This window comes from Polypterus senegalus, chromosome 17 (assembly GCF_016835505.1).
Source record: "Polypterus senegalus isolate Bchr_013 chromosome 17, ASM1683550v1, whole genome shotgun sequence".
NCBI classification, from domain to species: domain Eukaryota; kingdom Metazoa; phylum Chordata; class Cladistia; order Polypteriformes; family Polypteridae; genus Polypterus; species Polypterus senegalus.
Genome location: NC_053170.1, coordinates 59,798,151 through 59,825,804, shown reverse-complemented (window position 1 = coordinate 59,825,804; position 27,654 = coordinate 59,798,151). Strand labels below are relative to the sequence as shown.

Below are 27,654 nucleotides of genomic sequence, written 5' to 3'. Positions count from 1 at the left end.
AACATATTAAAGCATACCTGGACTTCTCAAAAGGGTACCTAAAGGACTCCTAGACTATGAGAAAACAAAAATCTCTGGTCTGTTAAAAACCAAGATTGAACTACATGGTCTTAATTCAAAGTGTGTCTGGAGGAAACCAGACACTGCTCATCACCTGTGTAATACCATTCCAAAGGAGAAGCATGGTGGTGGTAGCATCATGCTGTGACCGCAAGACTAGTCGGGACTGAGAGAAAGCTGAACGGAGCAAAGTACAGAGACAACCTTAATGAAAACCTGCTCCTAATGCTCTGGACCTAAGACTGGGCTGAAGATTCACTTTCCAACAGGACAATGACCCGAAGTACAAAGAAAAAACAGGAGTGCCTTAGGGTCAACTCTAGGAATGTTCTTGAGTGGTCCAGACAGAGATCAAACTTGAACCAGATGGTACATTTCTGGAAAGACCTAAAATAGCTGTTAACTTATGGTCTACATCCATTCTGACAGAGCGTGAAAGGATATGCAGAGAAGAATGGCAGAAAATGCCCAAATCAAGGGGCGCAATGCTTGCCACATCATACCGAAGAAGACTCCAGGCTGTAATTACTACCAACGGTGCTTCAATGAAGTACTAGTTAAAGGGTCTAAATATTTGTGTCAGTGTGAAACAAAGTTTTGTATTTTTAATGCATTTGCAGAAATTTTTAAAATCTTGTTTTTATTTTGTCACTCTGGGATATTCAGTGTTGCTTAAATAGGGGGAAAAGTAAACATAAATGATTCTAGCCTAAAACTGCAACATTAAAAAAACATGTAAAACATAAAGGTGTCTGAAGGCACTGTATATTGAAAATTAACCATTTCTTTTGTTAACCTTTTGGCGTTAACCCAGAACGTGATTCAGGCTGAGAATTCTATGCAATAATAGCTAGCCCAGAGTCAGGCTTGGGGTGATGTGTAATGATATGCTTTACAGTGTTAAGCCCCAATAACTCTCGATTACAGTATTCACCTGCCATCCAGGGGATGAAACAACATTAGGCTGTAAAAATAAATAAAACTGATGTACATTCAGGAGTGGGGCAGAGCCATTAAATGAAAAACACAAAGGAAACAATTGCAAAGGCAATTGTTGAATGAACTGAAACTGAACTATTGCTCAAATCAAGCAATAGTGATGATGAGATGTTAAGCAGATGTTAATAAGGAAGGTGAAACTGATGCATGATATGGCACTATTTGACTGAACCTACATGATATGCATGGTGAATTTGGTTATGTGAAGCTTCACTGTGGTGCAATAATAGCCACTTGACAAATAAGCAAAATGACTGCGATCAAGTGAAAGGACAATCAAGACATTAGCCCCCTAAGCACTGATCACAATGTAACTATCGTCACTTGTGTCAGTGGAAATGTGGATGTCAGTAAATCATGCGTTGTGATAACCTGCAATGACATAAAGGAAACATCAACCGTGTAGGTCAGGCACTGACATTCCACTCGAGCAGCAGAATAAAATACAAGAAAAACATGAGGCTTCTATTGTCCCGAATGCAATATCAGGCAGCGTCTTGGTGACTGCTTCAAAACATATCACATACAGTAAAGCATGTGTACTAAATCTGCATCAGTTCAGCAGTTAGCATTTTGGTATCTACATATTTCTGTTAAATGCTCTGATTAAATGTTCTTATTGGAAAAAAAAAAAATTTTTACACTTTCTGGCTTGTATTTCCTGGGATAAACATTTTGTTAAGTGGGCTACATAAGACAGTAATCAAGTAAAACCTTATGAAGAAAAAAAAAATGACATTATTAGAACAATCTAGACATGAACAGGCCATTCAGTCCAACAAAAATCACCAGTACTATCCATTTAATTCTTTCAAAATAATATTATATCCTATTTTTCAAAGTCCAGCTGTCCACCACACTACTTAGTAACTGAGTCCATGTGTCTATAAGTCTCAGCGTGAGGAAAAACTTCCTAAAATTGTGCAAAATTTACTCTTAACACTAGAATGCCTGAAGCCTATGAAAAAAGTCGTAATGCTGGGCCACCTTAAATTCCTTCATACCTTCATATCAGCATCTTTATTTTGCAAAAGTGTCAATTATCACTAGCTGGCAAGCAGCCAGCTATCCCATCACGCCCACCAATGCAGCTGAAGTTCTCCCAGCTCAAGTCTATTTATCAGGGTGTGAGGTGTCTGGAGTTGTGTAGGGTAAATAATTTATTGTTATTTGGAATACAGTACATACTTTTCATTTGTGTAATCTGTGTCTATAATGATCTGGGTAAATGTAGGAATACATACCTAAAACAAACTTTTTCCATGTTATAGTAATAATGACGTGAAGTGTATAATGTGTGAACAGTTTAGTTCAAATATCAAATAAACGTAGGCTTTTATTCAAGAATATAAGCAAAGAAAAAAAAAATATTCAATGTACATGTTGCCGTCAATAAGTTAAAAACCCAAGCTCATATGTCAATCGACAGAAAGTTAATATGGCTGCTGCAGTGGTAAGAACTGCTGACTTATAACCAAAAGGTTGCAGGTTCGACTGCAGGTGCTTCTCATTTTGAGTAGTGAGCTGCTATTATTATTACTATAATATAATAAAAACATATATTTTGATTTGAGTATGTAACCCCCAGTGTAAATTTTGGCTACTTATAAAAATTAGTGCTTTTGTTATTATTCAATTTTGTTTTGTCAGTGATGTTCACCTGGTACAACAAACTTGCCTCTCCCTCTCCGAGTTGATGGCCTTTATCTCCATTCTTTTCATAAGAGCAGGAATTACCTCAGTTGGTGCTGTGGTTGATGCCTGCTCAGAACTACTTGTAACATCAATCAAAGATACGACACCCTGTGACTTCTATCAGACTATCATATGGCATTTGCACTTTGACAACATTTTGTTGAGAACTGTGTTTTGAGTTACAACCCAGGGTAACATACTACTGTTGATGAGCAACTGTTTCCAACGAAGGTCCGTTGAACTTTTTGCATTGCAATACATCTCAACCAATCCTGACAAATTTGGCAGAACGCTTTGGACCAGGGCAAATTTGGAGACAAAGTGTGCAATGCCACTCCTTATTTAGGAAAAGATCCTAGTCAATACAAAGGAGAAAGACTTTGTGAGACTGTGGTCATAAAGCCTATAGAACCGTTGCTGGACAAAGGCAGAACTGTAACAACAGCTTCTTCACATCGCTTTCACTGGCTAATAGACTGCTGCACCAACAACACAACTCTGCTTGGCACCATAAGTACAATGGGACAGGAACGTCCACCTGCAGCTAAAGTTACTTTAGTACATAAGCATTCTCCACACTAGTGTTTAGATTCGGCAGTGCCATGCTTATAGTGTATGCGCTATGTAAAAAGAAGAAGCCTGTCTGCATTCTTAGTACCATGCACCATAAAGTGGAGTATGAGAAAGATTGAGGGAAAAAAAAAAAATTATATATATATGTTCAAATAGCATAGCATTTTCAAACAGTGACGTTTTCAAGTATGTATTTGTGTGTGTGTATGCACGGCAGAGGCAGAGATAGATTTGATCTCATTTAAGTGGTTACTGGAATATAAAATAAACACTTTCACAAAGGTATAATGAATCAAGTGTGCTTTTATTCAAGAATTAAACTGAACAACAAAAAATTCAAATGACAACAAGATACTAAGAAGACATGATTCACCAGTGTTTGTGTGTCTGTTTTTATCTGTTCAGTGATATATTTTACAAGTAGTCAAAATTTACACTGGGTGTTATGGACTCAAATCAAAATGTATATTTTTATTATATTATAGTAATAATAATAGCAGCTCACTACTCAAAACGAGAAGCACCTGGACTTGAACCCGCAAACTTTCTGTCGGTTGAGATTTGAGCTTGACAGCAATATGGACATTGAATGATTTTTTTTTTTACTTTGGTTGTTATATCTATACTAATAAAAGGCAAAGCCCTCACTCACTCACTGACTCATCACTAATTCTCCAACTTCCCGTGTAGGTAGAAGGCTGAAATTTGGCAGGCTCATTCCTTACAGCTTACTTACAAAAGTTGGGCAGGTTTCATTTCGAAATTCTACGCATAATGGTCATAACCGGAACCTATTTTTCTCCATATACTGTAATGGACGTTAGCTCGATGGCCGTGGGGGGGCGGAGCTGCGTGTGACATCATTCACAGTACGTAGAAAAGAAGGAAGAGCTCCGAAAGGCGCTGAAGAAAAATGCGAATACTTCATTCGCGAGATACAAGTTTAACTCTTTTAGGGCGGATGTCGACTTTTGTCGACAGGAGGAGTTGAGGGCGCATGTCGACTAAAGTCGACATCCAGGGATAGAGGGCGATAATCAGCTGTTAATGGCGACAAATCTCACTGTCACATCACAGGCATTCCCTCTGTGCTTGAAGGAATGCTAGACTCGTTGACTCGGCAACTAATCCTTGTGTGTGCATGAGTTGCGAAATGTAAACAATGGCAAGATGGCATCAGCATGTGACAAGGGAGCGAAGCAAGTGCAGAAAAGAAAACACTCGGCAGACAATGTTTTGCGCATTATCGCGGAGTTGGACTCTGATTTTTCAGAATCGGATTTTATTGACAGTGATCAGGAGATTGAGCAAGAGAGTGAGAAGCCGGCATCAGCTGATCAAACACCAGCCGATGCGCGCCAGCGATCTGCTGCCAGTTGAGCGCCTTCGCGCAGCCAATGCATCTACGGCAAGGTTCGCGTGGGATAAATACACAGACATTAATCCGTTGAGAGCCGATCTGGCTACCGGACTTCACAAGACGGCATGGCTTGCTGTTGGACACGACAGATCACCAGCTGCTGTACTTCAGGCTGCTCTCTCCTGATGCTGTTTTTCAGCTACCGTCAGACGAGACAAACAGGCAGACAGAGATGCGTTTGCATCGCATTCTCGTTTTTCAAAGTGTAAACCCACAACAAAAGATGAGATGAAGTGTGCTGTGGTATTACAAATAGAGATGGGACAGAACTGGTGATATAACTTCAGGGAGCATTGGTCCAAACGTGCTTTGTCTTTGGACAGGTTATACAGCATGGTGATAGGTACGTGCTGCTGCAAAGTTTTATTCACTTCTGTAATAAACAGAAGCAAATCCCATGGGGTGAGCCAGGCTATAATGCCATGCATAAAGTTCATAAAGTTTCAGAAGATGAAAAGAGGTGACAATACGGTTTTCATGTGGGCAGAAAACTTGGTGGCAGTGGAATGGCATGATGGGAAAAGGGTGACTTGTCCCTCTACAGTACACACTAACAATATATGTGAGAAAGTGCAGCAACAGACAATTGAAAAGTAGGCACCAAAGCAACACGTATTGTAAGCAGTGCAATGTGGCAATGACTGAAATTGGCTGCTTTGAGCGAGATCAGATTTTGCAGGACTTTGCTGTGTAAAATGTATGTGATATGTATGTGAAATCATAGAGTATGCAGGCTAATACAACATGCAAGACAGTAACATTTGTCAAAAGTAAATATTTTTTTTTGATTTGATATGTTAAACAATTGGTTTGTGTTCTTTTTTAAAAAATGTTAGTTTTTGGAAAAATATTCAGCCCTGGGAGATAAGAAACAAAAAAAAAATTAGCCCTAAAAGAGTTAATGAGAAGACACGAGGTATAAACGAGACTTTGGATCACTTTGTAACGGAGTAAAAATTGCTATAGCGAGAAACTTTTAAGTGCCGAGTCTTAGCTAACATTAAATAAAGCCGTGGACATCGCAACATCACACAAGAGAGCAGCTCATGTGAACTGACTGAATGCAGTACGAGTGATCACTTCCATGCATCAAACCTGTTCAAAAAACGCATTACACAATTGACAAGGTAGGAAAAGAATATGCTCCGAGTTGAGCTCCACAGCTAACGTGGTCTTGCGGAAGCAACTTCGTCACGCTGCTACCAAATACTCACAGAAAAATCCACAAGTTAATACACACGCTGTCTCTAGAGTTTCTCCACACTCAATGTATTCCTCGCATCCCCTTCATACCCTCTGATCTCCCATTTCAATTCAGATGCCTCCAATTTCCAGTAAGACTCTGCTTCGCGATGACAAGTAAGAAGTCTCAGGGACAGACCCAACAAAAGGTTGCCATTGATTTCAGGCAAGATTGCTTTTCTCCTGGACAACTATACGTTGCATTCTCAAGAGTGAGCTCGCGCAGCTTCGTCATATTACAACCAGAGTGCTGAAATGACAACGTGATATATAAAGAGAACTATAATAATCGTAATAAGCGAACAATAAAACAGTGGAGAACCCGTGGATTAAATAAAAAGGCAGCTTCCTTGGCAAAGCAAGGAAAAAGGATGTCTTTATATGTCGTTCGTTTATAAAACAGTGGAGAAGCTGTGTAAAGGCTGCTTCACAAAAAACCAGCGGAGCGCCTTATATGAGCAGGCAGTCAGCTAAAGAAGGGAATCAATAAATATCTATAATCGTAATAAACGAACAAAAAATAGCGTACAAGCCGCGGATTAAATAAAGGAAATGGATACCTGAACAGTAAAGTAAGTCTCAAATAGCTACACAATAACTATAAGAATCGTAATAAAGGAACAATAAAACAGTACAGAACCGCGAAGCAAGGAGAAACGACGGCCTTATATGGCGTTCGTTTATAAAGCAGCAGAGAAGCTGTATGAAGGCAGCTACACAAAAAAACAGCAGAGCGCCACACTCTGAATGTATTCCTCACATCACTGTTATACCCTCTGATCTCCCATTTCAATTCAAATGCCTCAAATTTCCAGTAAGGCTCTGCTTCGCGATGACAATTAATAAGTCTCAGGGACAGACCCTACAAAAGGTTGCCATTGATTTCAGGCAACATTGCTTTCCTCCGTGGACAAAACTATACGTTGCATTCTCAAAAGTAATCTCAGTGCACAGCTTGGTCATATTACAACCGGACTGCTGAACTGATAACGTGGTATACAAAGAGATCCTTAACAGATAGTTATTGGTATATTTTCCCTCAATTTAAAAAAGTTTTCTTTTCTTCTTAATAAAAATTTACAAGAAGTTCTTCGTCGCTGTGAAGCGCGAGGATTTTGCTATATACAGTATATATATATGTGGATATGTATATATGTAGATATGTACAGTATATACTGTATATGTAGATCTGTATATATATGTATATATGTCTGTGTGTATATATATATGTGTGTGTATGTATGTGTATGTATGTATATGTATGTGTATATATATGTTGATATGTGTATATATGTTGTGATGTATGGCCAGCTGTTCATTCCAGCTAATACCCCCACGCCGCCAGGTGGAGCCCTCCCTGCATTATGGAGGTGCCCCGAAGACCAGCAGGGCATTATGGACATTGGAATCTTTATTCACAGCCCTGCTGGATACCATGGGGGCAGCCAGGAGTCGCTACAGGGAGGCCCAGAGACTATTTACCTTACGCCCAGGAAGTACGTCATAGTCACATGGACAAAGAGAACAATGTGCTTCCTGGGTGAAGAAAAAAGGAATTTTTATCTGACCCGGAAGTGTTCCAGGTCACATGGACAGAGAGGGTGAAACACTTCCGGGATAAGCAGTATAAAGGACTGTGGGAAATCCCAGACGGACGAGCTGAGTTGGGAGGCAGGGTGGCTAAGCGTCTGGGAGTGGAGGATTGGTTTATTGAATTATTGTATTGTTTATTGAGAATTGTGGAGAGGAGCGTGCTTTGTGCACTTTATTAATATAATAAATAATTATTTGGACTTTTATCTGGTGTCTGACGTGTGGTCTGAGGGTACAATGGTGCGAGGAAACCCAAAAACTGTCACAATGTATATATATGTAGATATGTATATTTATATATACTGTATATAGATATGTGTATGTGTAGATATGTGTATATGTAGATATGTTTATATGTATATGTATATATGTTTATGTATATATGTTTATGTGTGTGTGTGTGTATATACATACCGTAGATCCCGTTATATAAGCCGAGAATTTCGTCCTAGATTTTTGGCTTGGAGTTTGGGGTCGGTTTATACAACGAGTATCGTTTCAGATTCAAGATTTCCAGCGCAATGCCGGTTTTGCCGATGAATACGGAAGTAAATAATGACGAAACCACAGTGCCATCTTTCAGTTGAAGAAGTAACTTTGCATGCCGGTACTTTAAATTAAATAAAGAATTTATTCAAAAAAGTGTTTTAGTTGTTGATTTTATTAATAAAATTTATAATAAATTATTGGGAAGTTTAAAATGAAATTTTTTGTTTTGATTTACAATCAACATCTTGCGTTACGAAACGGATGCGGTCACGTGTATCCGCTTGCGATTGTAAACAAACAACCGAGAGCATTAGTAGCGTCTAAATGAGGGACATTTTTCATTTATAATGGGGAAATCAAGAGTGGCACCACTAAAATCTGTCACTATACCAAGGTTAGAACTTAAAGCAGCAGTGGTTGCAGCCAAAATGGACAAAATGTTTAAACAAGAACTACAGATTCCCCTGCAAAAATCAATCTTTTGGACTGACAGCACTACAGTACTAAGATACATTGCAAATGAAAGCACATGCTACAAAACTTTTGTTGCCAACAGAATCGCAGTGAGAAGAGAGCGCACACAACCCTCGCAATGGAGGTACGTCACATCTGCACAAAATCCTGCGGATCAGGAATCAAGAGGTTCGACAATAGAAAGTTTAATTAAAAGTAAGACTTGGATACAAAGCCCAAACTTCCTGCTATAAACAGAGCATGAATGGCCTAAGAGACCGGACAAAGTGGACCTGTCTACTAGCGACGATCTGGAAATCAAAAGGTGTGTAGTAAATTTTGCAAGTGTAAAAGAAAAAACTGAACCAGTTAAAAGACTTGTGGAGTACTACTCAGAATGGTTTAATTTAAAACAAAGCAATAGCTTGGTTCCTTAGGTTCAAAGAAGTGCTACTGTATCTGAAAGAAGAGAGAAAGGCAATTCAATATACAGCCAGCCAATCTGGACACAGCCCAGAAAGACAAAAGACACTAATCTCAGAACATATGAAGAAATATAAATCAACAATGAGACAAAAGCCATTGTCTCTAAATGACTCTTCTAAAGCAGAAGATGAACTTATTCGCCTCAGTTAACTACAAGCTTACCCAGAGGAGGTTAAAGCCTTGCACAAAGATCAGCTTGTAAAGAAAGTTAAAATCAACAAACTGGACCCAATCCTGCCAGAAAGAATATTGAGAGTTGGAGGAAGACTCAGCAAATCAGCTATGCCAGAAGAGGCAAAACACCCTGCAATCATTCAGAAGAATTCACATATTGCTACTGTCATTATGCAACAAGCTCATAAAGAAATTGGACATTGTGGGCGTAATTAGAAGATGCTACACCCTGTAACTCCTGGATAAAGGATCAAGTCATCAAGACAATGCCAGATGCAAAAGGGGCAGTCAGGTGAGTTTGTGGGCAGACCAAGACCAGCACACTGAACAGACCTGTGAACAAACTGTGCCTGCTCCAGGAAGCAGCAAATGATTGAAATTATTAATTTTTCTATTTGCATGCCTAATTTTAATTGTGTTTGTGTTTTTACAGTAGAATTTAAGTTTTAAGTTTCTTAAGTTTAGTGTTTGTGCTTTTACAGTATAATTTAAGTTTTAAATTTCTTAAGTTTGGTTTAAGTTAAGTAAAGTATTAAAGGCTCTTATTGAGTAATGTTAAAGTAATTGATTTCTGCCCTAGCATAAACAATTAGGGGCCGGATGTGTAAGAGCCATTTTCCTAGTTCTATGAGATTCATGAATATTTTACTAGATGACAATGCATAATCTATAGGAGGTTCATAAAACCCCCCATAAGTAAAATTGTATTGGTATATTCTTGCCATTTCTAACAGCTTCAGTTAGTGACAGCCTTGCCATGAGTAAGGTGTAGAGGCATACGGTTTTAAACTGTGCTCGTGCACGTGACTGTGCTTGATAGCCTATGGGCTCTTTGAGTGTGTGTGAAGTAACACATGAAGATAACGTGCTCATTTAAGCACAAAGCCGTACACTTATAGTGTACAGAAGAAGAACCTTTAAGTATAGAAACAACTAAAATTCCTCAAGAAAAGCTAAGTTTAGACAAGGTACATGTTTCTTTTTTTTTTGCCTTTTATTCTACGTGTGTAACTATTCTTTCTTTTATTCTTGTGTGGATTATTTGCTTTTAACTTTCACTAAGTATTTTTAAAACAAACTTTTGGACTGAGAGATTTCTTTCGACATGCGTTTTACCCATGCTTGACTTTGCCTTACGCTTCGGCGGCTACAATAAATTTAAAAACACAATTACATTCTCCAGGTCAAAAGATTTTGCAGTGGGATATGGTATGCCAATTTCACAGGGTGAAATGCTTTTGAATTAAGTGTTTCTCATTAATATTTAGTGCCTATGCCATCTGTTTTTCAGTTGTCATTATTTGGATCCGAATGATAGTTCAAACTCTACAAAAAAGGGAAATAAAAAAAGAAAATGAAACTCAACAGAATAAACAAAAATTTCACACTGAATTGTGTTTCTGACTGCCAAAGTAGGCCACTTAATTAGTTTAAGAGTATAATAGGAGCAGCACTGTTTGAGAGATGGACGTCTGAAGTGGAGCTCCGCTAGCAGTGGTGCTATTTTTCATATTATTTGCTTATTATTCTGAGATATCCTGTATTTATTCAACCCGAGAGGGACCGCTACAGTATATGTAAACACATATAAACATGGCCAACAAGAAGGGGGGTCCGAAAGAATCGAAGACTAAAGCTACATCCAAGCTGCGATCAGCAAGCCCTAGTTCGAGATACGGCCTCTCAGAGACAGACCTGGATCAGATGGGCGAAAGTACAGACTCCTCGGGACCACGGTCCGCTACATCGTCGCCGGCTGAGAGCGAAAAGGGGAGCGAAGGTGCGATTGTGAGTGCAGATGTGGATAGCTCGCCGATTGGAGAGGATTACCTGAAACTGGAAAAGGCGGGAGGTCCGCGGCTTCAGTTACGCAATTACGCGGGACTGGAGCAGCGGGACACCGCTTTCAGCAGAGTCTGCTGCTTCATCTACGGTACAAGAAGGCACATTTGAGCTATCTGAACTGAAAGTGTTGCTCGCTGAGCTCACGCAAGATATAAAGAAAAGCGAGAAGGCTAATGAGAAAGCAACGGCAAAGGCACTTGAGAGACTGAAACAGGAATTAAAACAGGAGATGAAACAGGCCAATGAATGTCTGCGACAGGAAATCCAACAGGCAAATGAAAGGCTGCGACAGGAATTCCAACAGGCAAATGAAAGGCTGCGTCAAGAGGTACAACTTGAACTTCGACAGGTGCTGGGTAAAATTGAAGAGCGCATTGAGAAAAACTCGCTAAACTGAGCACGCTTGCTGATCGATTGGAGCATCTTAGTGAGACATTCACGAATCGGATCGAAATAGCCGAACATCTAGCTGCCAGTGCCGAGGAAAGAGCAGTAAATGTCAGTTCGAATGTAAAAACTCGGAGAAAAACTTGGAGACAGACTGGCTGCTTTAGAAGATGGGAATAGAAGGTATAATGTCAGAATTGAAGGCCTGCCGGAGAATCGAGAAAGTTTTAAACCCGTGAAATTCGCAACTGAACTTTTTCTAAAATAATCGGGGCGACTTTAAAGCAGAATCTGAGATAGCAGCGCTTACAGCGTCGCGATCAAACACCGTCAGACCCCGACCAAGATCTTTTATAGTTCGCTTTGAACGATTATCATTTAAGTTAGAGGTGATGGAACTCCTCAGGAAAAAAGGAAGATATTATATATGAAGATTGCCACATTCGCGTCTTCCCTGACTTCTCTCCAGCAACAGCTATCAAACGCCGCCTTCTATAATATTAAACAGCTGCTACGGCAAGCCAATGTCAAATACGGCCTCCTGTATCCGCAAAACTGAAAGTGGAATGGCAGGGTCATTTCTATGTTTTCGCTAGCAAGGAGGAGGCAGAAAATGAGTTAAGAAAGCTGATCCCGGGACTATTCTGATACATAATTGTGAGTCATGGCGGTAAATGATAAAGCTAGGATTAATAATCTACTGTCTGATCTATTTGTTTTAAAATACGGGTTTTTATCAGCATATATTCTCATATTCTTATATTATTATTACTTACTTATTACTTATCATTACTTAGTATTACTAGGGCTAAATGTTTATGTTTTATTGTGCTTAATTACGTTTTCCTCCTCTTTTTTCTTTTCTAATTATTTCATGTGTACCCTAAATGAGACTGTTCAATATCATACCCTTGGTTTGCTGTTATTGCTATTACTGCATTAAGACTTGTTATGCTTGTTTTGGACACATCTTTAACACCATCACCTGGGTTTATTATCTGGGGATATCATCTTAATGCACTAAAATTGGTGAAGATTATATGTATATATATATATATATATATATATATATATATATATATATATATATATATATATATATATATATATATATATATATATATATTATTGCAAAATTCTTTTTTTTTTTTTTTTCCTCTTTTAAAGACTATATTGGTAACAGATATCTCTATCTTTTAACCTTAAAGCGCCACTGCATGGGGGCTTGATGTGCTTTGGACGTGCTCTGTCTCTGGGTATGTCAGAGGACTGGGACTGCATGAAGTGGGTTTTAGCCTCACCTGGGGAGGCAAAAAGGGAGGGTGGGGGTTAAGGGGAAGAGAAAGAGAGCAGGCTTGATCTATATCTAATCTATCATCTCAATCTTTATAATTATAACTATCAACGTAATAATAAGCTGCATGGCAACAACTCTTGGGGGAATAGGAAATTAAGACCTAAACTATTTCACTTCCAGTTAAGACTATAATATGACACCAAAAACTCAGAATCAGTGTCTCCATGATGGGACAGTTAACTTCGTAAGCTGGAATGTTAAAGGCCTGAATCACGAATTAAAGAGAAAGAAAGTACTTTCTCACCTAACAGGTCTAAATGCTAAAATAGTATTTTTACAGGAAACCCACTTACTAAGTAAGGATCAGTTCGGCTGCAAAAAGACTGGACTGGCCAAATGTTCCATTCTAGTTTTACAAAGAAAACTAGAGGGGTGGGAATTCTCATACATAGAACAGTACCATTTGTAGCATCAGATGTAGTATTGGATCCTGAAGGGAGATATGTGATGGTCATGGGAGACTTATCTAACTGTAAAATGATTTTGATAAATGTTTATGCACCTAATGTTGATGATAAGGAATTTATACAAAATTTATTTGCATCCATTCCCAATCTGAACACTCATAAACTTATAATGGCTGGGGACTTTAATTGTGTTCTAAATCCACTTTTAGATAAGACTTCCTCCACAGGGGAACGCAACTAACACCGCAAAGATAATTACAAAGTTTATAACTGATCACAACTTATCAGATCCCTGGAGGTTTTAAACCCAAATTCAAGAACATATTCTTTCTACTCACCAGTACATCATTGCTACTCAAGGATTGATTACTTCTTTATAGATAATAACTTCTTGCCTAAGATTAAATCTTGTAAATACGATGCTATTGTTATTTCAGACCATGCTCCGATGATCTTGGAGCTGAAATTACTAAGCCCCATACACTCACCCCAGAGATGGCGCCTCAATCCGCTTCTATTAGCTGACGAGAATTGTACTGAATTTATATCCAAACAAATTGAATTCTTTCTAGAGACAAATACATCCCCTGAGATCTCTGCAGGAATACTCTGGGAAACTCTTAAGGCCTTCTTAAGAGGACAGATTATCTCATATCTTTCCCACAGAAATATATCCGCAAGAAAGTAGCAGAGATAAAAAGCGAAATTACTAAAATAGATGAAGAACATGCCAGACTACCAAGCGAGACTCTACATAAGAGGAGGCAGGCTCTACATTCAGAATTAAACCTCTTGACAACTAAAGAAACCGAACAACTAATTTACAAATCCAGACATCATTATTATGAACATGGAGAGAAAGCTAATAAGCTTTTAGCGCAACAAATTCACAAGCAAGATGTACGCAACGCAATCTCGTTAATTACTAACACGAATGGAGATAAAATCATCGAACACAAAAATATAATGTACACTTTTAGAGACTACTATAAATCCCTATATACTACTGAGTTTAAAGAAGACAATATACAATCTAATGCATTTCTGGATAAATTACAGATACCACAAATTGACGCTATTAGTGTGGAGGAGCTCGATAAACCTCTGTCATTATCAGAATTACTGGATGCTATAAAGTCACTCCAAGGTGGAAAAGCAGCAGGCCCTGATGGCTACCCTGCAGAGTTTTACAAGAAATTCTCCGCTCAGCTAGCTCACCTCCTATTAGCAACATTTACAGAAGCCAGAGATAACCAATCTCTTCCACAAACCTTTCGCCAAGCACTAATCACTGTCTTTCCAAAACAAAATAAGGACTTATTACAATGTGCATCATACAGACCAATTTCACTTCTGAATAACGACGTTAAAATACTCTCTAAAATCATAGCTAGAAGGATGGAGAAAGTGCTCCCTCAGTAATATCACAAGACCAAACTGGATTTATTAGGGGCCGACACTTATCTTCAAATCTTCGACGCCTGTTTAATGTAATATACTCACCAACTAAATCAAACACCCCAGAAATATTATTATCATTGGATGCAGAAAAGCATTCGACATGATTGAATGGAAATACCTTTTACTATTTTGGAGAAGTTTGGGTTTGGCCCAACATTTGTGCATGGATTAAATTACTGTATACTAACCCAGAAGCTTCAGTTTGCATCAATAACATTTGCTCAGACTACTTTAAACTAGAACGTGGCACAAGACAAGGATGCCCTTTGTCACCACTGCTGTTTGCAATTGCCATTGAACCACTGGCAATACATTGTCGAAATACTGATCAGATAAAGGGGATTAGCAGAGAAGGACTGGAACAGAAAATCTCATTATATGCAGATGACATGGTACTGTATATATCGGACCCAGAAAATTCTGTGCCTGCAGTCTTAGCAGCACTCACAGAATTTCAAAAGCTCTCTGGTCTCAGAATTAATCTGAATAAAAGTGTACTCTTTCCGTGAATTCGCAAGCATATAATATTAGATTAGACACCCTTCCTTTTATCATTGCAGAACAGTTTAAATACCTCGGGTAAACATCACAAGTAAACATAAAGCTCTTTATCAACAAAATTTCGTCGTCTGTATGGAAAAAATTAAACAAGACTTGCATAGATGGTCAACCCTTCATCTCACACTAGCTGGAAGAATTAACACTGTTAAGATGAATATTCTTCCTAAGCTCCTTTTTATTTCAAAACATACCAATATACATTAATAAATCGTTCTTTAAGCAATTAGATTCAACAATAACCTCATTTATTTGGAATTCTAAACATCCACGCATCAAAAGAGCGACCCTACAAAGACAAAAGGCAGAAGGCGGCATGGCTCTACCTAACTTCCAGTTTTATTACTGGGCAAATATACAGTCGATAAGAACCTGGACACAAATAGAAGAACATACACAGGCATGGACCGCAATAGAAGTAAAATCCTGCAGTACTTCTTTGTATTCCTTGCTTTGTGCTCCAATAAACACACGCTATCGGCAATACACTAATAACCCAATTGTGCTCCACTCACTTAGAATCTGGAACCAATGTAGAAAGCATTTTAAGACGGAGAAGCTTCTTTCTGTGGCACCCTGCAAAAGAACCACCTCTTTCAACCCTCACAAACATATGCAGTTTTTAATATCTGGAAAAATTTGGAATTAACTTGCTTAGAGATCTTTATATAGACAACGCCTTTGCATCCTATGAACAATTACATTCCAAATTTAACATTCCAGCTACAAATTTCTTTCACTATCTTCAAATCAGGAACTTTGTTAAACAGAACCTTCCAGATTTTCCTCATCTTGCACCCTCATCCACGCTGGAAAAATTATTGCTCAATTTCAAGGAGTTAGACTCCATCTCTACAATATATAAAATCCTTTTACAATCCCTTCCTTTCAAAGATCCAAGAGGACACTGGGAAAATGACCTCTCAATTAATATATCAGAAAAGGAGTGGAAAGTAGCAATGCAGAGAATTCACTCAAGCTCCATATGCAAAGCATACAATTATACAACTCAAAATTATATATCGAGCACATCTGTCTCGACTAAAACTCTCCAAAATGTTTCCAGGGCATGATCCAACCTGCGAACGCTGCAACCAAGCCCCAGCCTCACTAGGTCACATGTTCTGGGCCTGCTCCAAATTAACATTATTCTGGACAAAAATTTTAATTACCTCTCAGACAGTCTTGGACTCACAATCCCTCCTAACCCATTAACAGCTGTGTTTGGGGTTCTTCCAGAGGGTCTTAAAGTGGAGAAAGACAAACAAATTGTGATTGCATTCACTACACTGTTGGCACGCAGACTTATTCTGATAAACTGGAAGAACCCAAACTCTCCTCTTTAAGTCAGTGGGAAACTGATGTGTTATATTATTTAAAATTGGAAAAATCAAATACTCAGTTAGAGGATCTGTGCAGACTTTTTCAAAACATGGCAGGATCTAATCAGTAATATTTTGAAATGATTTTATAAAGCACAGAGAATTTGTTGATTTAGGTATTTTTAAAAGCCTTAAATTTTACACCGCTTGGCTTGCTCTCTCTCTCAAGGGTGGGGATCGATCTGTTCTTAGCATAATTTTTTTTTTTGTAAAACTTGATTGCTATGTATTGATTGTAATAAAATTAATAAATAAAAAAAAAAAAAACAAAACTAGCTTTTGGTTTGTCATTTCCAGATCTCGGGAAGTTTCATCCAGTTGTTCATATACCTTAGCATGTTGCTCATTCATTTGCCGCAGCATATCTAACTGTTTGGACAAGTACTAAAAACAAATAAGCAAAAAGCCAAAAGAGTCAGAATTAGTTACAAGTCTGTTACCAAAATGTAACAGCAAAGATTTTTTGCTTGAATCATCTTGAACAAGATTCTGCCAAGAGGTATGTTAAATCCCTATAAATTAGGAATTTTTTTAGATTCTTTAAAGGAAGCGATTATGCTGGATGGGCCTTTTGCACCAATTTTATATTTTAATCAGAAAATATTCAGGGAGCTGGACACACAATGTCTTAGTGCAGACTGAAAATCCCTTTTTCAAAAAGAAACAGGTTGTTAAATACTATAACATCTTAACAAATGGTATCCTTACTTCAAAGAGTTTAATCATATTGCTGTTACACAGAAGCTAAAGTTGTTTTACTGCAGTGTTCAATGTTATTAATTTTGATACATAAAAAGAAGCACAGGGAATGCAATTTGTCAAAATGTCAGAGTTTTGCATGAATATATGGAAAACAAACATTAGAAAATTAGAAAAACTTTAGACAACATGGCATTCGCAAAATAATAATGTTCAACAACCCCATCCAAAAACTTTCTCCAAAACAACATCAAGTTGGGTACTGAAAGTCCCTAGAGCCCTAGTGTCCACCACACTATTTGGTAACTTGCTCATGTGTTCATAGCTCTGTGTGTGAAGAAAAACTTTGTAACATTTGTGTGAAATTTACCCTTAACAATATTATAACTGTGCTACTGGGTTCTTGTTGAACTCATTTTCAATTAAGTGTTGTCTCACTGTACTACTTCCTTTCATGTTAACTCTTAATCACTGAAAAGGTTCAACTCCTTCATTTTTTCCTCACAATGCATACGCTGCAGTCCCAAAATAAGCCCAGTCACTCTTCTCTGGACTTTTTCTAGCGCTGCTATGTCTTTCTTATAACCTGGAAACCAAACACTGCATGAATTAGTCCAGCCTCATTAATGCAATATAAAGGTTAAGCATAAAATCTTTTGACTTGCACATATAGTGTCATATAACTTAACGTTCTATTTGACTTCTTAATGGCTTCTGAACACTGTCCGGATGCAGACAGTGCTGAGTTTACTATGGCTCCTAGGTCTTTCTCATAAGGGGTACTTTCAAGTTTCAGACCTCCCATTGTAAACTGCTCAAAAAAAATTAAAGGAACACTTTAAAACACATCAGATCTCAATGGGTAAAAAAATCGTGCTGGATATCTATACTAATATGGACTGGGTAATTTGTTAGGAACGAAAGCATGACACATCATTTGATGGAAATTAAAATTATCAGCCTACATAGAGAGGGATGAATTCAAAGACACCCCAAAAATCAAAGTGAAAAAATGATGTGGCAGGCTAGTCAACATTGCCGAAATTATATTCCAGCAATTCAAAATCGTACTCAGTAGTTTGTATGCGTGCCTGACAACATCGGGGCAGTCTCCTAATGAGGCAATGGATGGTGTTCTGGAGGATCTCCTCCCAGATCTGGACCAGGGCATCACTGAGCTCCTGGACAGTGTGTGGTGCAACCTGGTGGCGTCAGATGGACCGAAACATAATATCCCAGAGGTGTTCTACTGGGTTTAGGTCAGGAGAGTGTGGGGGCCAGTCAATGGTAATCAATTCTTTCATCCTCCAGGAACTGCCTGCATACTCTCACCACATGAGGCCAGGCATTGTCGTGCACTAGGAGGGACCCAGGACCCACTGCACCAGCATACGGTCTGACAATGGGTCCAAGGATCTCATCCTGATACCTAATGGCAGTCAAGGTGCCGTTGTCTAGCCTGTAGAGGTCTGTACGTCCCTCCATGGATATGCCTCACCAGACCATCACTGACCCACCACCAAATCTGTAATGCTGAACGATGTTACAGGCAGCATAATGTTATCCCTGGCTTCTCCAGACCATTTCACGTCTGTCACATGTGCTCAGGGTAAACCTGCTCTCATCTGTGAAAAGCACAGGGCGCCAGATGTGGACTTGCCAATAGCCGGCATTCTATGGTATAACCTAACTTTCTAACCCTAACCCTAACCTGCTGTGGGGAATCCATTAAATTTAGTTATAATACAGACCCTAAATTACTTGATAACCAAAAAGTAAGGTGTTAGAACAAGAGATAAAACCAGACCCTCTACCAGGGGCACCTGTAACAGAAACATAGTTCAAATTAAAACAAAAAATATGTCAGCAGTTCAGAAAGAAGTATGCAGTTTTAAATGCTGCTTATTGAACATTCTGACTCTTGGCAGTAAAGCCATTTTGATAAATTATATTATATTAAGTACTAAATCTGATCTGTGTCTTCTCACTGAAACCTGGCCTAGTAAATGTGACACTGTTCAACCTAGTTTAGGCGTCACCAGATGGATACTCATTCCTTCATAAATGTTGAGATTTTGGTCGAGAAGGAGGCCTTGGACTAATTCATTGTGACAAAATGCAAATAGCTTCTAAAAATTTACGAGACTTCACATCCTTTGAGGCATTCATTTTAAACATTAAAAAAAGATTCCAAGACAACTGTAGTGATAGTTTATAGACCACCAGGGCCATAATCTTTGTTCATGACTGAATTTGGCAACCTTTTATCTGATTTGGCTATAAATTATGATCACATAGTGCTGATGGGGGATTTTAATATATACACTGATGTGGAAACTGACACTTATAGCAAATGTTTTACTTATCTGTTAAATTCAGTAGGATTTTGTCAGATCGTCAAAGGTCCAACTCATAATTATAACCACACATTAGATTTAATTATAACTTACATTAAGTTGAAATTCAAAATTTAAATATTACTCCATTAAATTAAGTTTTTTTTCCCCCCCGATCACTACTTAATTACATTTGAGTTGGTTCTGCCCTTACCAATTCACTCACAAATTTTAAAACAAAGACAGTGCGTCATCTAGACTGTAATTCTGCTTTGTAAGTCGAGTGTAATTTTGGAAAACCATTTAATGATTTGATTAACATCAAATATAAATGCGGAAAACAATTTAGATCAGCTAAATCACATTATAATGTGACCTCGAGAGAATTGTTCTGGACACAGCAGCTCCCCTTAAAACAAAAGTGATTAAAGCACATAGAAACTCTCCCTGGTTTAATGAGCTCACAAGCTCTTAAATTAGAGTGTCAAAAGCTGAAGCACAGATGGAAAACAGCAAAGCTGCAGGTCTTTCAAATTGCATGGACAGAGAGTGTTAAAAATATAAAAAAGCTCTCTATAAAGCTTGCTCAGACTACTATTTTAAAATAATAAATAACAATTGCTGTGGATGGCTGGGACCCTTGCCTAGCCGGAACATCTGGAGAGTGGTAGGATCGGGACAGAAACAATATCTCCCCTGGGGCACGAGAGGGCAGTCTCCTTGGTTGGCATTAGGGCCACGGGAGCAGAGCTTAGAAGCTCAACCCTGTGGGGGCCCGTGGCCACCACCGGGGGCATCTGGACAATACCAGAATCCTGGACTGCAGCACTTCCGCCACACCAGGAAATACTTCAGGAATATTGTCAGGGAGCACCTGGAACACCTCTGGGTGCAACATAAAAGGGACCGCCTCACTCACACCACATTCAAGGAGCCACAGTCAGGAGACAGAGGACAGAGCTTGCGGGAGAGGACTGGAGGCGGCAGAAAAGAAAGGAGAAGAAAAGAAAGAAAAGGACTGTGAGCATTTGATTGGTGTTGTGTGTTGTGCAAAAAGACTTTGGAGCAATAAACTTGTGCTTTGGGACTTGTGAGTCTGCGCCTCTTGTCCATGTACAGGCTGATCTTCCACAAAATAATAATAATCCTCGGGTACTACTTAGAACAGTGGCTAATTTATCAAAAGAGAATTCAGATTTGCAGTGCAAAATAATAACAGACATTAGCAGCACAGACTTTATGAACTTCTTTAATGAGAAAATTAAAAACATAAGATCCCAGATCTCAACATCACAGTGCAAACCGCATACTAGCTTGGCAGACCCTGTCTCTCATTGCATTCCACACTCTAGAATCTTTAATCCTATAACAGAGTAGGAAGTCTTGACTTTAATTTGTAAAATAAAACCTACTTATTATTTCCTAGGTGTGCTTAAGTACTCCATCATTATACACAGAAACGAGATTTGGTGTCCCACAAAGCTCAGTACTGGGACCTTTACTGTTTCACTTTACATGCTTCCACTGGGATCTATCATTAGAAAACATAATGTTAAATTTTCACTCGGACGCAGATTACACCCAGTTATACCTTTCTTTTAGACCAAATGAAGTTTCACCAATGTTGCATTTAATTAGTTGTGTTAGTGAATTAAAGGAATGGATGGATGAGAACTACTTGTCTTTAAACACAGATAAAACAGAGATGTTAATTATTGGAGGGAATGATGCTGATCGCAATAATATTTTGTCATCATTTAACCCAGTTGGAATCACCATTAATTTTGCTGAATCAGACCACAATCTAGGGGTTATCTTTGATTCTACAGTAGTATGTCATTTAAAGAGCACATTACAAAGTTGTTCATGTTTCTTTCATCTTATAAATGTTGGGAAAGGAGTTTTCTAAATAAGCGGTATTCAGAGAAATTAATTAATGCATTTATTTCTACTAGGACTGACTATTGCAATGGATGTACAAACTCTTCTTTATACATCTTCCAGTTAATCCAAAATGCTGCTGCAAAAATTTTTACAAGAACAAGAAGTTACAAACACAGAACTCCAGTTCTTAAATTCTTACACTGGCTCCCGGTTAAGTTTAGAGCAGATTTCAAAATCCTCCTTTTAACATATAAAGCCTTAAATGGCCAAGGTCCAGCTTACTTATCTGAACTTATCATGACTTACAAACCAGAACCAGAATATCTCAAGATCCCAGTCTGCTTATGATTCTAAGGATTAATGAAAAAACAGTGGGAGGTCATGCTTTTAGTTACAGGCCCCTAAACAGTGAAATTGTCTGCCTGCTATTATAAGAGTTGACCCTTTGGTCTCAGCTTTCAAGGCTCACTACATACGTTTAGCATATCCTGACGAAAGCTGCTGATTAACTGTGCATGCTGCATCTCTGCTGTTAGTAATTAGCACAGAAACATAAGTACAGTAATATGATAATTTATTTAGTTATAATTTGTTACTAACCCTCAGCTATTCTGTTTTTCTTCTCGGTAATCAAATGTGGCACTTGATGCCACTGCCCTACTGCCAAGTTGTTTTGCCTGCCTAAGTTAAAGTCATCTCTGATGGAGGATTGCAGGAATCGTCGGGTAGAGGGGTCCTTTCATCAGGCTGGCTGGCCCAGCACTGTCTCAGCTGTGGAATGGCCAATAGGGGGAGGCAGCTTGATGGCTTTTTAATGTAGATAGATCATTTCGACCTGCTCATTTTAAAAGTAGCTCGCAAGCCGAAAAAGTGTGGGCACCCCTGAACTAGACACATGTACTTATATGACAACATGTGTCACATACGTGTCAACATATTGCAGTAGTTTTATTAAAAATAAGTGTCGGTCGTTCTAAAACCATTAACATGTGAGATGCCCGTGTACTGTGTCATCCCCGGGAGCCCGGGAATGGATAAACGCGTCCGGGAATGGATTCCCTAGTCTAAATGCATAGATTGTACTTTTACTAGAGACTCGCTTACTAAGTAAGGACCAATTTAAATTGTAAAGTGATTGGCAAAATCTTTCACTCTTACTATACAAATAAAACAAGAGGTGTGAGAATCTTAATACACAACACAATCTATTTTGTAACATCAGACGTAGTATCTGATCCTGTTGGGTGTTATGCCGTGGTGATTGGTAATCTACTTAAAACTAAAGGATTTTTCTGATAAATATCTATGCACTTAACACTAGAATTACCAGAGCCTACAAAAAAACTCGTAAATCCGTCCCACCTTAAATCGCTTCTTAAAACCGTTCTCACCTCTCCGCCAGCGTTTTTTGTAATCTAAATGTGCTGATAAAAGAAAACCTGCAAGTAGCCGGCTATTCCATCCCCCCACCAATTTAGAACATCCACAAACTTCTCTCAGCTCATGCCTTGATTGATTATCTGGGAGTGAAGTGGAGTTTTAGATTGGAAATAACAGATCGTTGTTTGGAACACACGCATTTCATGTCTGTTCCGTTTCTACAGTAATCTGTGCAAACACATTGTTAAAACGGAAGCGTTTTTTATATTCTACTAGTAGAAGACAATATGTAGGCATAAACTATATAATGTATGAAGCCTGAAGTCCAAATATCAAAAGAAATATTTTCACAGAAGGTACAAATCTAACACAACAATTGCGCTTTTATTCAAAAATATAACTGCAGAAACAAAAAGCCGCCTTAACATGCGACATAGACACTTATTTATTATGACTGGCTCCGTGGCGCAATAGACTCAGCTGTAGACTGGGAATCAAAAGGTCGCAAGTTCGATCCTGCATCTCTCCGTTTTGAGAAGTAAACTGCTCTTAGTCTTACTATTTTAGAATAAAAACATACATTTGATTTCAGTCTGTAACAGCCGGTGTAATTTATGATACTTGTAAAGGTTAGCTTTGTTTTTTCTTTTTAGTCAGTTTTATTATCTCGGCCTCATTCACGAGCCCAAACACACCCCGCCCCCGCATCTGATACTGCTGTTTTCACATAGACGCGCTATAACAGAGGTAAACTCAGCTCCCTTCTACATCAGAGCAAGAATGCACATACCATTGCTTGCATACTAAAGTGTCAGCAGATACTTTTCGTGGCATTACACACATTTTTGCACATGCCCTCTGCACACTACTTGTGACTTTAGGAAGTAATTAAATAAATAAAGGTAAATCGTGTCATAAAATGATTTTTTCAAAATGTCACATATATTTGTCTCTTTCTTTTTTTAAAATGTGTGTTGATCACCGCCAGCATGTTGTAGCATACAGCATCTGGCTACCTGCATGTTCTTGCACGCACTGAATAAGCGCACTGAATAAGAGACAAATATACAGTCTGACTGAGAGAATCAGACTGAAAAAAAGCAAACATTTAGAAATGTCATACTTTTACAGCTGATCGGACGCTGTTTGTTTTTAAATAATATTGCATTTGTGCGATGATGTTTTCACATATATTGTCTCTTTCTTTCAGGTGTGTAATAAAAACCACAGCATAGAGAGAAATGCAATATTATTTGAAAACAAACAGCGTTATTTATTTGGCACGGACATGCTCAAAAAATACATGTGTAATGCCACAAAAAGTGCATGCAGACATGTCCGTGCCAAATAAATAACATTCGACGTTTTGAAGAAATCATTTTATGACACGATTTACCTTTATTTATTTACTTACTTCCTAAAGCCTAAAGTCACAAGTAGTGTGCAGAGGGCATGTGCAAAAATGTGTGTAATGCCACGAAAAGTGCCTGCTGACACTTTAGTATGCAAGCAATGGTATGTGCATTCTTGCTCCGATGTAGAAGGGAGCTGAGTTGACCTCTGTTACAGGCTTCATACATTATATAGTTTATGCCTACATTTTGTCATCTACTAGTAGAATATAAAAAATGTTTCTGTTTTAACAATGTGTTTACACAGATTACTGTAGAAACGGAACAGATATGAAATGCGTGTGTTCCAAACAACGATCTATTATTTCCACTCTAAAACTCCACTTCACTCCCAGAAAATCAATCAAGACATGAGTTGGGAGAAGTTTGTGCACGTTCTAAGTCGGTGGGGGGATGGAATAGCTGGCTGCTCTGCAGCCTGATTTTTATTAGCACATTTAGATGACAAAAGACGCTGGTGGAGAGCTGTGAACGATTTTAAGAAGCGATTTAAGGTGGGACGGATTTACGAGTTTTTTCGTAGGTTCTGGTAATTCTAGTGTTAAAGTGGATAATAGAGACTGCTGTCAGGGGCTCGAAATGGTGGATTTGACTACAGCTCTAGTCAGTAGTGAGGGAAGAAAAAAAAAACCAACAACAACTAAACACCACTATTGAATTACATTTTGTAATGGAAGCCCGCATCTTTTATAATAAATAATAATTTTAAATTGCGTTAAGTTGAGAAATTGTTTTTGATACCATTTATATTGATCATATTTAACTTGTGTGAATCAGTTGATTTGTAATGGTTGATGCCATTGACAGGAGTGATTAGTAATTCCTCTTTATATTTACATTAAAATCTGTCACTCAAGTTCAAAACCACTTTGATTATATACATGCATTAGTAACAATGGATGCTTCACCTACAAGCTATAAATAATTTCAGCTTTTTCTGTAGGTATTTTCAGTAATGTCCAGAACACTGCTGTTGTAAAACAAAAGAAAAAAAAAAAACAAGATCGAGCTTCATGCAAGTTTTGCAGCCCAGATAGGATGAGGAAAAAGCAGTTATCAAAATACACAAACAAACTAAATCAAGTTATCATTGGCATTGGTATAATATCTTCAAAAACCTCCAGTGGCTGGAGGCAAAAAATAGATCAATTTAAACCACATGAAATGCAATAGCTTGAACAGGTGCTACTTCAGGTCTGTTTTATGACTGAACAACTTCATAGATCATACACAGAAAGTAAATATAAAAGTGTTTGTTTAGGTACATTCTGTATATAAATGCATAAATGCTCTTACACTAAAGCACTCCGTGCAATTTGTACCTTGTGATTGCAATGTTCATTGATTGATTGATATCATCCACTTCAATGCTTCCTGCCACTGCTAATCCTGTGTCTGATGATTTATGCCTTCAGTATCTTGTATGCTCATGTTAACTTCAGTTCACAAGATACTGATTTTGTTCACACAACACAACCTGTGTCTCTTATACCCACATGCTAGTACGTTTTGCACATACTATATGGATTATGCTTGAACTAGACAATATTTTGTATGCACAAAATAATAACTTTTTCCCCCACTAGTTTAAAAAAAACTTTTAGGGATTTCAAAGGCTCCTTATTTTTCAGTGCCATTACAGATGTTTATTTTCAGAAGTTAAAATAGTATCGACTGAATATCAATATGTGTTATTTTTTCCTGTGTTTGAGTAATCTCACCTTGTGTTGCCTTTTAATTAGCAAAGGCCACAACATAAAATTATCCACAACATAAAATAATCCATTTAGCAAAGCATCTTTGTACAAGACATTCTTTCTTTATTTTTGCTATGGGTTTAAATCCACAGATATCAATATATGATGGATATATTCAGGCTTTTAAATTCGGTGCATTATTTTATGTAGTGTAAAATAAAGACTGAAGGTAATTCTTCAGACTAAAATTAAGACTAGTAAGATACATTAATAGTCAAAGAAAAAGATCTGAAAAGTTTATCAGAATCTTCTTACCTCAATTTCATGGACTTGGTCTTCATTGGTCACATACATCTGGTGCAAAGAAACCTCAAGTTCTTTGTTTCTTTCGAGAAGCGTCTTTCCAAGTTCAGCAGCCAGATGTAAATCTAATTAAAAAGAGTAATATGTGGTTACACATTATGAATGAATAATTTAAAAAGACGGAACTTACTTGAAAACATAATTAAAAATGAATATTTTTGCAACTGACTTCTTAATGTTAACAGCACTGACCACCCTTTCATTTTCATGCTCACTTTTCTAATAGATTAATTTTGCTTGAGCATCTTTAACAAAAATATAGTTTTAAACAGAACTTCAAAACATTAAACATTTATTATCATTGTACTTTTTGTTGTAGAACGGGAGGACATTTCCACTCTATTCCTTAAAATGGTGTGAATTATCTATTTTCCAGATGATATTTTTTCTTAATGATTTAGACTTGATGCCTATTATTGATGGAGAATGAATATTGAATATTACTTTGAGAGTAGATTTTGTGATTAAGATGGTGTCACAGTGTTTATCACTGCAGTCACACAGCAACTGACCACTTGTAGATTTCAGTGTTCAAAAGCAACTTGTCCATATACTGCATATACTGCGATTTTCAGCCACATCCCAGAGACATGCATGTTATGATCTCTAGACTGACTCTTGTCAAGTATGCTGCAAATGTGCAAAACACATGCATTATTTGCAGAAATATTCTTAAATAGATACCTCCAGAATTATTAGCTCACATAAATGCACTCTCATAATGCACTTTTGAAATGAAGATCTGCCTCTCCCCCTAAGTTATCTGTTATTTTCTCCTGTATTGTTTTGGTACTGGTGTTGAGGTGTAAAAGATGGTATTAATATCAAAGTAAACATTTTAATATCTATCCAATGCATAAAGAGCACACAGCACCAAAGCAAAAAACAGAAACACTTATGATATGCTTCCAGAAATCTCCTCCCAACAGTAAACCAGCTACTTGCATGTTGTGAAAGGCACACAGAAAATCAACTTCCCTCAATCAGATCAAAAACAGAAAATGTGAAACTTTTACTTGTTATTAAAAAGTGCTAGTGCACAGCATTTTGCATATAGCACTGATCAAAATGCAAATATCCAACCAAAAGTAAATAACCTGAACTTTATAAAATATTAGTGTTTCATTTCACACAGTGTAGATGCGTTGTAAATGTGTTCTGTACAACCAGGGTAAAGTAATGCACTAGATATCTATGTTTGGATCCATACATCTGTCAGACTTTCTCTATACTGATGATTACTATTAACATTATTTTAAAAAACATTACTTCAGAAATGTAAGGCACAAAATCTGATTTGTA

The 27,654-nt window shown here is 37.8% G+C and overlaps 1 protein-coding gene across 1 annotated transcript in view; it reads right to left on the bottom strand.

Moving 5' to 3' along the window:
- The window catches only part of cdr2l (cerebellar degeneration-related protein 2-like), a 57,985-nt gene that overhangs the window by 15,864 nt on the left and 14,467 nt on the right, over nucleotides 1-27,654 (bottom strand). Inside the window, exons 2-4 of the mRNA XM_039739988.1 lie at nucleotides 26,305-26,417; nucleotides 16,850-16,965; nucleotides 12,631-12,660 (exon numbers count right to left, since the gene is read on the bottom strand). Coding sequence (XP_039595922.1) covers nucleotides 12,631-12,660; nucleotides 16,850-16,965; nucleotides 26,305-26,417 — 259 coding nt within the window. The remainder of the gene's footprint in view (nucleotides 1-12,630; nucleotides 12,661-16,849; nucleotides 16,966-26,304; nucleotides 26,418-27,654) is intronic.